Below are 9858 nucleotides of genomic sequence, written 5' to 3' on the forward strand. Positions count from 1 at the left end.
GTCTAGGTGAGAAGATTTCTCCAAGATCATAAAACTACAGGGTGTGGTGGCAGCAAACCTGTGAGGTCTCGGTTCAGGTTTGACTTGAAGCTCATGCCCCATACTGTCTCCCAAGGTGGGGGAGAGGGTGAGGAATCATGCAATCTTTTAACCTCAATACGTCTTGGCTCCACTGTTTGTCCCTCCGGGCCCAAGTTGGCACAAGTAGGGATCTCAGGGAAAAGATAGCCTCCCTCACCTCCTCGGGGCAGGAAGGGCCAGAGAAATGGCAAGGCAGAGAGAGGGGTGGGCCGACAATGAAAAGGCTGGGTCATCAGGAATGCAGCTCTATGGAGGGTACAGGGCCTCCAAGCCTTTCCTGTGACGATGGGCCACAGGAAGCATAAGAATAGCAGGAAGTGGGAAGGAGGGGCATACAGGTTACTTCCTGCCCCCGGCCACTGAGTGCAAGTATGGGAAGAACCAACCCACTTTCCCAACTAGGTGAGGCCCCAAGAGCTGCCAGCCCCCTCCTCGTCCACTCACCTGTCGTGGGGGGTGACCAGCTTGGGTGGGTTCCTGAGGTACTGTTTGAAGCGCAACTCAAAGGCCTGGCCAATGGTGCTGATGACATCCTGGGCCAGCCCTTCAGGACACTCCAAGATGTGGCAGGCTGGGGGCACAGCAGAGGCTGTCAGTGAGCTCTGGCGGGGCGGGGCAGGGGTGGTGGTGCCAGAGGCAGCATGGGCAGGGGTTCACATCTTCCTCAGCAAGAGTCCCTGCTTTTCTCTACCCCAAGCAGGAAAAGAAGACGGTAGTCCTGCTCACCTGCCTCCGGGACAGCCGGCCCCACCCAGTGCTCCCCCACTGCGCCTCACCTCTCTGATTCACGGGGTCTTTGGCAACATAGGCAACATATTCAGCTGTGTCCTGGTGAGGGCGGAGTTGGAAAAGACCATTTAGCTAAATTTTGCACCCTCCACCCATCCTGGCCCCCAACCCGATTCTTCCAACATGCCCTTGCAAGTCATGCCCTGTCTAGCTCTTTCTGCCTGTCCCACCACCTGCACGGGCTTCCCTACTCACCGGGTCCCCGCCGGATGCAAAGGAGATGGACTGCATGTGGTGGTTGGCGATGATCTGAGGGGCAGGGTAGGGGACAGGGAGGGAAGGAGTGACACGTGCTTCAGGAAGCCTCAAGATCCCCCGACCCTGGTCCACCTCTCCACTCCCACGCTCCCGCCGCCCTTCTCATAATCTCCTGGGCACCAATGCCCTCTCCTAGCTTTTTGCCTTCATGCCCAGACACCCACACCAACCTGTTTGCAGTCAGCCGCCATGAGGTTGAGGCTGCTGGTGGAGACTGTGAGTGTGATTGGCATCCCGGCAAATTTCAGGTTACTCCTCCCCAGGATGGAGCTGAGGGGGCGGCTACAGGGCTAGGAAAGGCCTGGGGGTCAGAAGCTGAGGGTTCCCAGCCACAGGACACGACACCTCTGCCTTTTGGCCTTGTCTCCACGTGCCCTCCTGTCTTCCTCCTGCCCCTCCCTCCATGTCGCTCAACAGTATCCCGAGCCCCATCAGCCCCAGATACCTTTCTCCTCCTCGTGGCCCCCTTGGCACCCGGCACAGCCTCACACACCAGACTGATGGCCTCCCTGGGGAAAGAGGGGGACTCAACTCCAGGGCCTGCATCCCACTCAGCTGGGGCTGCCACGGGCTGCGGGCGGGGGAGGCCAGGCCAGCCGCCCAGAGCATGCCGGGCTCTTTGTCGTGGCGGATTGAATTAAGAGCTTTAATATTTGATGACACGGAGCGGCCACTTCCTGGCTGATTGAATTGGGTTAGGGCCTCAATGACTACAGCCCCACTCCCTTCCAGCCACTCCATATTCTGGTCCCTTCCCAAAAGCCGCAGCCACCTCAATCTGTCCCCACTTTCCACTCAAGCCCCAGCTGCCAGCTGCCGTGGCCACCTCCCTGACATCCCCCGAGGCTGGGGAGGCATGGAGGGTCCAGTCAGAACCCCTACTCAGGCAGACTTGCTTCCTTCTCAGTCCAGGCTACCACCCCGAAATATGACACTTCCAGCACCCTAACCATATGGCCCACCCACTCGCCACTGACCTGGTGACTTGAGTCCGGGTGTTGAAGTCCAGGGCACGCATGGACTGCAGGACCTCCACACAGCCCATATACTAAGGAAAGGATGGGAGGAGGGGGCAGTCAGCGACTTCCCCCCACCCTTCACAAAGAGCCCCAGGCCTGTTCCCTCCCTCCTCAGTGAGAGGGCCCTGAGGGAAGGACGCTGTGTGGGCCACCACCCACACCACGCAAGGCAAATGGAGGGGAAGGAACAGAAGGGCAGCGCAGAGGGCCCCTGCATCTGGGAAGAGAATTTGGAGAGGAGGGCCAGGCCTGGGGTGGGGTGGAGACAATCCGGTGACATCTCCGAAAGGGGGAGGAGACTGGAGGGGCGAAGCCACTCTCCCCAACCCTTCCTAGGGGTTTACCCTGTACCCGGCATCTCGCTGAGCGCCAGGGGTGGAGGCGGGGAGGCAGCTGAAGGAAGCCCCTGCCCCACAGAGCAGGCGGGGAAGGGGCTACGGCACAGGAGGCAGGTTTGAGAGAGGCGATGGGAGGCAGCCACTGAGCCCACCAGGAGGGGCTTGTTGGGGAAGGGCAGGGCAAAGACTGCAGTGGGGTCGGGTGAGCGGAGGGGCTGGGAGCCGGGCAGGGAAGGAGCGGGCGGCGCGGAGGGCGGAAGTTCACTCACCCGAACCAAGTAGGAAACCCCGGGTCCCATGACTTTGTCGTTGGGATGCAGCCAGCCCCGCGTGGGCTTGTTGACAAAGCTCCCGTGGCGGGTCCACTCCTCGCCCCCCAGCCGGCCCCCCTCCACCCGAGTCCTGCGCCCGCCGCCGCCACTCAGCTTGTTCATGTCCTGGAGGAGAGGCAGGGGGCCCGAGTCCGGCACGGCGGCCCCTGAGGTCCCCTCCCCATCCTCGGCTGCCCGTCCTGGCTCCCCTCTCGGCCCCAGGCGCCCCCCAGCTGGGTTGGCCAGCTTCAGGTTGCTCATCCGGGGGAAGAAGGAGCACAGGGTGGGGGTGGGACTGTCGTCCCCGGGCAGAGGGGGCAGCATGGGCCCGAGGGATGAAGCCGATGGGGAAGGCAGTTCCTCCGGGGGCGTGGACCCAGAGGCCCCCTCCTCCAGCGATGACAGAGACTCATTCCGCAGGGGGTTGTACTTGGGCTTGGGGGGTAGGAGATCCATGGCTGGCGGGAGCGGGGTACTGCGGCCCGGCCCGGCCCCCCTGCCAGTCAGGGCAAGGGGGCCAGGCAGGGGGCATCCCCAGGCCCTTAGCCTGGCCGACCTCTATAGCCCAGGAGTCTCAGGGTCCCCGGGAGGGAGAGAGACAGGTGGCTTCGCTGGCCCAGCTCAGACCCAGGCAGTATAGGGACCCATCCCCGCCCAGCGTGGAGCTGCTTCTCTGCCCGGAGCCCAGCCGAGCAGGCTGGACCCCGAGCTGCTTAGCTCCTCCCCAGGGGCGGGGAGTCGAGGAGCGAGACCAATCCCGAGGACAGTGCTGACTCACAGGCTCAGAGGGGCTGAGCCCCCACTGCCCTGCCGCCCCAACCTAGAACCCTCGCTAGGGCGAGGAGAGCCACGCCCCCTCCTCCTCCACCCCCAAACAAACCACCAGTCATCTGGGGAGGAGTCCTGCGGGAGAGCAGAGGAGACCTACCCAGCCGGACCCGGGCAGGCGAGGGGGAGCAGGAAGCCGGGGGAAGGGAGAGGTGTGGTGGGGGAACTAGGAGAGAGGAAACAGCGACAGCTGGGGGTGGGAAGGGAGGGGACCCCTGAGCTCAGCACTTGCTTTCCTGTCCTCCAGCCCAGGCCACCCCCGACCGCTCCTCATAGCATGCGGTGGGGCAGTGGCCCCAGGGGGCCTGGGCCATTAGCCTCCTCAGCTAGCACAGCTGAGGGCTGGATGGACAGACGTGGGAAGGGAAAGAAGCGGTCCCCAGTGGGTGGAGAGAGGGACCAAGAGAAAGGCAGGGCGAGTGCATGGCACCTACCAAGCCCGAAGCAGCGGCCCAGAGCCAGCCACTGGCTCGGCCCCTTCCTCAGGACTAGTGAGCAAAACGCAAGCTGTCAGCATGAGAACCGGAGCCCCTCCGGGCTCAGCTCCAAAGTCAGCCAAATAGATCCAGACCCCTCCCTCTTGCGGTGGTGACTGGGAAGGGTCCCCAGGGTCCCTCGGACCAGGTGTGGAGTCTGGCTGGGGGAAGTGGGGAGCGGGACTGTTCTCCAAGAGAAGTGGGAGGCACAGGCCACAAGAGTTCGAGAGGGCAGGGGACAGATGGATGATAATAAACACGAGAAAGGCTGCCAGAAGGGGGCCCAGACTATCGCAGGGAACAATCCCACCCTTCCCGCCACAGCTTCCCGCCACAGCTGTGCGTGAGGGGCCACAGAGGAAGTGAGGAAGTACCCCAAAACAAGAAGTAACCGAGACACACACCCCTAGGCTCACATCAGAATTACCCTACCTTCTGATTTGCTTCAGAAAATAAAAAGCAAATCATCGTATGATTATAGTGACTGAGAATACTGATCCTTAAAATGAGTTCCATACTTGGCTAACCTCTCCCATCTCCCCTTACTCCTCATCCCAGACGAGCTTGTCACTCCATCCACCACTCCTGTAAAGGAATTCTAGCACTCAATTCCCTAAGGCCCGAGCTTCCAGGCATTGACAGGATGAGAAAGAATTCTGCCACAGCCTTACAAAACACACACACACACCAGGATATCCTAAGTGACAACAGGTAGGGGCACTTGGAAGAAAAGAAAGAGGAAGCTTAGCTCCGAATTTGCATAGGGAGAATAGACACTGCCTACTGGGCATCCTGGTGATTGGGTACGAGGGCTTCGCAGCCCAGCAGGGAGGAGGAAAGAGGCGCGGGAAGCGGCAGGAAATGGCTGAAAGCCTCAGGAATGTTTCCAGTAGGAAAAGCGGGGCCGGGAGGAATGCCCAGACCAGAACGCCTCTTAGAGGGGATGGGAAGAGCCAGAGAAGTGGTGGGGGCTAAAGCGTCCCTTTAAAAAATTAAAAATAAAATAAATCAAACCGCCCAAAAGGGCAGTGCTCCCCACCCACACTGCACACGTTGGCTCCTGTCACACCCACATGGCAAACAATAACGAATCCACGGCCCTACCCTACTCCTGAGGTACAGGTACGATTTACAGCTGTTTGGGGGGTAGAGTTGGCCCTTCGAAGTGGGCTGGGATGGGAGGGAGGGGCGTGGTCATCTATGAGCAAGTCAACCACGCTCGGGGCAGCCCACCACAGGCCGGTCCAGACTAGGAGGAGTAGAGGAACGGGACGCCTCTATTCCTTCACTCCTCAGGGTTAGGGATGGGAACTCTGACTTCTCACCCTCAGGCGCGACAGCTCAGGAAAACTGAGCCTAAGGACCTGGGGGTGTATTAAGTAGGTGTAACTTTTGAGATTGAAGACAAAGCTTCAGAGGTGCTGATAACCTGGGTCCCCTAAGGATAAAAGGCCCAGGGGGGCGTGGTCCCTAGGACGTGTACACCGGAGGCTTCACGGAGAAGAGGTTTCTGGACCATTTAGTCTGGGACGCGAAAGGGCGGGGCTTCGGGGGCGGGGCTACTACGGAGGCGGGGCCTCAACGAATTCGAATAATTCTTAGAGGCACAAGATTTAGCCTTCAGGGAGATAGGCTTTTTGACAGACGGGAATTAGCGGAGAATTGTCGCGAAAAGGACGGGGCCTCGGCGACGTGGAGGAATGAAGCAAGTCTCCCGTAGTAAGGGTTTGGAAGGCAGCAAGTCTGGGAATGGTGGTTCCAGGAGAGCTGAGAGACCAGGTAGAATCAGGGACAATAAATAGAAAAATAAATCTGGGATGGGGGAGACCGACCCCTGGAGCTAGGAAACGTAAGAGAGCGCCCCTCGGAGGTGGGAGGTGGGACTTCCGGGGAGGGGGTCTCAGAGGGCGGGACTTACTAATGAAGACCGGAAGTGGGGTCCCGGGAGAGGGGTTCCGGGGTGGAGGTATGGGTCACCTAAGGAGAAAAGGCGTCGAGACTCACCAGGGCTGCATGGAGTCTCCGCACCGCACCGCGGGCCTATGTGGTTCCGGATTGCGCCACTGCTTGCTCAGGTCGCCGCTCCAACTTTCTCCCCAGACCCAGCCTCCCTGGAGAAACTTTATTGCACTCACTTCCGGCCTCACTAACCCCTGACCCTCTACCTCACAGTCCCTCTTTCACCCATCCCACTTTCCAAAATCCGCCAATGGTAGCGCGAGAACGCGCCGGCCCTTAGTGATAGCCAATAAAAGACCTATTTTTCACCCACGCTGGTTCTTGAGCAACGTAAGCCTTACCCTCCAATGAGAACCCCAAGAGGAAAAAGTCTAAGCCAATCGGAGGCTTGAAGGTGGAGCTGTCCCGCCTTGGACTACAGAGACCAATAAGAAGTGCGGGCGGTGTGTTTGAAAGCGAGGCCAAAGAGGGTGGGAGCGCGTGCTGCTGGGAGTTGTTTGGAGGTTGGCGGCGAGGGGCCGAAGTCCCTCCAAACGAGCATGTCGCACAAGCAGATTTACTATTCGGACAAATACGACGACGAGGAGTTCGAGTACAGGTTAGTGCCGGCGCGGGGGAACGAGCGAGGCCATACCCCGTGACAAACGAGCGCACGAGAAGTTAGTCAGGAGGCATTAGGCGACCGAGCCCGCGCATGCGCGAGGTTAACGGGAGGAGTTGGCGAGGCGCTCTGGGCATGCGCTCTGGGTGGGACGCGCCCGGGCGCGACGCTAAAGTGGTTGCAACTTTGGAAGCCTCTGTGGGCGTGGTCAGAGCGCCGGGGGCCTTCGCCCTTCGGGGCTTCCGAATCTCTGAACTTGCCACCCGTACACGCCTCCTCTTCCAAGATTGCTTTAGGGACCTAAGGCTTACTCGGGAGGAGTGGGAACTGCTCGCAGTCTGAGCGAGGCCTGGGGGCCGCGGGATGGCTGCCGGGTTTATTTTCGATTGGGTGCTGGCTGCTGGCGACCCTTGGGAAGCGAATTAAGGTGGACCTCAAAGATGGGAACTTTAGATTCAGATTTTGAAGAGCCTCTGGCTCTTCGTGGATAAGTGACCGAATGCTTATAGGTTTCAGGTGTTCTCCCCGGGCGCCCGACTGACAGCCTCTCAGCGAACGTAAAATCTGTAGGACATACTGAGACTCCAGAAGGGCGATGAATGCGATCCCAGGGATCTTTCAGGGAGTCGTGGGGACACTTGAGACCTGCAGAAGAAGGGGGGAAGATCTGGGAAAGCTTCCTAGAGGAACTTTCCTGAGATGCGGCTCGAAGGAGAAAACACCTCTGCCTGAAATCGTAGAAAGTGAGGGAGGACAAAGGAGTAACTCTGAATCGGAATGGCAGCACTCCCTGGTTTGCATCTTGCCTCTGCAATTCGGAGGACAGAACCCGGAAACCTGCTTTCCTTGGTGTGTCTCTCGCCGCCCACCCCAGCGGGGGTCCGGGGGTGAGGGTGCTGGACACTGGAGGGAGACCTCATATGTTGATGGATACAAAGACATCTTGATGCCAGGGCCTTGGGGAAAGACCCAGGCCATCGGTGGGCACCATTAATTTTGTCTTCCTCAGCTGCTTACACCTGAACCAGACTAAGACTATGCGCATAGCCACCTTCACGGGTTTAGGGGAAAGCCACTAGCTTCGTCCCTGGTGGTGCGCTGTACAGGGGTGGTTGGTCTCAGAGGAATGGGTGGTGGTGGTTTTAAGAGGAGGAGGTGGTGGGCGTGGTTTGTTGTTGTTGCTGTTTATGCATTGAGGCCAAACTTTGTGCCCTGGGCTTGTTGGAATGTAAGCTGTTTCCAGACCTCTTTCTAGCCCAGAGAGAGCATTTAGTACCTTTCCATGTTGCAAGTAGCATCCAGGTTAACCTGATTCCAAATCAGTCCGGTTTTTTTTACTGTGAAGAGACTAATCCTTAGGTTGGGAAGCATGGGATTTTCCCAAAAGACTCCTGGCACAGCCCTTCAGAATTGGGAAAATGAGATTTTGGATGGATGTTAAGGACTTAAGAAAGACATTTCTGTTTGATTTGCTGAGGTGCACCCAGGAATCCCTTCTTTACCAATCCTGCTCACCGCCCATCTGGATTAACCACTAGTATACTCCTAGGGCAGTGGTTCTCAACCTTCCTAATGCCTCCACCTTTCCATACAGTTCATGTTGTGGTGACCCTCTCCCCCCAACCATAACATTATTTTCGTTGCTCCTTCAAAACTGGTTTTACTACTGTTACGGATCGGGAGACCCCTGTGAAAGGGTAATTCGTCACCCCCCTCCCAGGGGTCAAGACCCACAGGCTGAGAACCGATGTCCTAGGGGGAAGAAACCAGAAGATTTTTAGTTCCATGACAATGTAATCAGCAGTGTGCAGAACTCAGGGTCTCGTCCCTTTAAATTACTGGTTAATTTTTACTTTTAGTCTAGTTTACATACCGTGGTCTGTGTTTATAGCTGCCTCTATCCCACAATACAATTGTATAAACTCACTGGTGTCAAACTGCCTCCTTCACTCCCGCTCCTTCCCACCCCCCACCCTCACCCAGTGTTTGTTTGCTATTGAATCCAACAAGCAAACCAATATTGACCAGGATGGCAAACAGGTCCCTTCAGGTCTGACCTCCTGCTGGGAAATGTCCATTTCTACCTCATACACTGAATCAGAGTCTTATAACAAGATTCCTTGGTGATTCTCACAGGGTCCTTGGGGATCTAGGTAGAATGTAGGCTCTGATTCAGTGTATCTGGAGTGGAAAGGCAGATGCTCAGTTGGAAGGCCCAGCACTGACTCCAAGACCCCGCCTCCCCGTGTTTCTGTTCCAGGCACGTCATGTTGCCCAAGGATATAGCCAAGCTGGTCCCGAAAACCCACTTGATGTCTGAATCTGAATGGAGGAATCTTGGCGTCCAGCAGAGTCAGGGATGGGTCCATTATATGATCCATGAACCAGGTCAGTGGTGCGGCCGGAAGCTGCTACACGGAAGGGAGACTGCATAACAGAAAGTGGAGGGTGTTACTTTTACTGGCCCCTTTCCATCAGCCATCTAGAATAACCAGAGTGACCCAAAGTAGAGTGAAGTATGGGGGGAGGGGAGCAGGAGGGGTGTTTGTGAGGCTACAGCCCCTGCTCCCCATTAGAGAGCCAATTCCTGGATGTATTCCAAATGAGCCAAGGGAAGCCTATTTCTTGGTAAGACACCAGGCACCCAGCTGCCAGGCAAAACTAATAAAGGACACCCAGGGCTGTCCAGAGTTAGCAGAAGACCTGATATTAACAATTCTGTACTTGGCAGATGGGCCCGACTTCTGGGTCTGCCGCTCAGGCCATATGCTTCATGATTCCATTACAGAACTCTGAGTGGGTGATGCCGGGGGGCTGGAGCGGGCTGGGATAGACTAGATCCTGTGCACCCAGAAGGTTGTGTGAGCCGTTCTCTCAGGTGTCACTCCCTCTTCCAGAACCTCACATCTTGCTGTTCCGGCGGCCGCTGCCCAAGAAGCCAAAGAAATGAAGCGAGCAAGCCACTTTTCAGCCTCAAGCTGTTCCAGCCTTCCTTTCTTGCTAACATCTCTCTAATAATGTTGCCTTCTCTGATGTTTCTCACTCTGATATTTAAAGGACGTTCCCCACACTGTTTGAATGTGCCGGTGCGTGCTTTGCCGCATGTGCAGAGCCACACCGCCCTGCCAGCTGTGCTCTGTGGGCCCCGGTCTCAGCTGCCCGTGTCCCCAGCAGCCATGGTGGGCTGTGTCCAGCAGA

At 57.6% G+C, this 9858-nt stretch overlaps 2 protein-coding genes across 2 annotated transcripts in view; one reads left to right on the plus strand and one right to left on the minus strand.

Moving 5' to 3' along the window:
- The window catches only part of SHC1 (SHC adaptor protein 1), a 7251-nt gene extending 3734 nt beyond the window's left edge, over positions 1–3517 (minus strand). The window contains exons 1-8 of the mRNA XM_045298350.1: positions 2755–3517; positions 2106–2176; positions 1574–1637; positions 1299–1418; positions 1066–1119; positions 858–909; positions 526–652; positions 239–305 (exon numbers count right to left, since the gene is read on the minus strand). Coding sequence (XP_045154285.1) covers positions 239–305; positions 526–652; positions 858–909; positions 1066–1119; positions 1299–1418; positions 1574–1637; positions 2106–2176; positions 2755–3252 — 1053 coding nt within the window. The 5' untranslated portion in view covers positions 3253–3517. The remainder of the gene's footprint in view (positions 1–238; positions 306–525; positions 653–857; positions 910–1065; positions 1120–1298; positions 1419–1573; positions 1638–2105; positions 2177–2754) is intronic.
- Positions 3518–6184: 2667 nt separating this feature from the next.
- On the plus strand, positions 6185–9848 carry CKS1B (CDC28 protein kinase regulatory subunit 1B). The gene is made up of 3 exons (XM_004714651.2): positions 6185–6657; positions 8921–9048; positions 9558–9848. Exons 1-3 carry the CDS (start codon positions 6599–6601, stop codon positions 9608–9610), a joined length of 240 nt encoding a protein of 79 aa, XP_004714708.1. The 5' UTR covers positions 6185–6598; the 3' UTR covers positions 9611–9848.
- The last annotated feature ends 10 nt before the right edge of the window (positions 9849–9858 follow it).

The sequence above is a fragment of the Echinops telfairi genome, unplaced genomic scaffold (assembly GCF_000313985.2).
Source record: "Echinops telfairi isolate 266 unplaced genomic scaffold, ASM31398v2 ScPeMD7_7425;HRSCAF=8463, whole genome shotgun sequence".
Classification (NCBI taxonomy): Eukaryota; Metazoa; Chordata; class Mammalia; order Afrosoricida; family Tenrecidae; genus Echinops; species Echinops telfairi.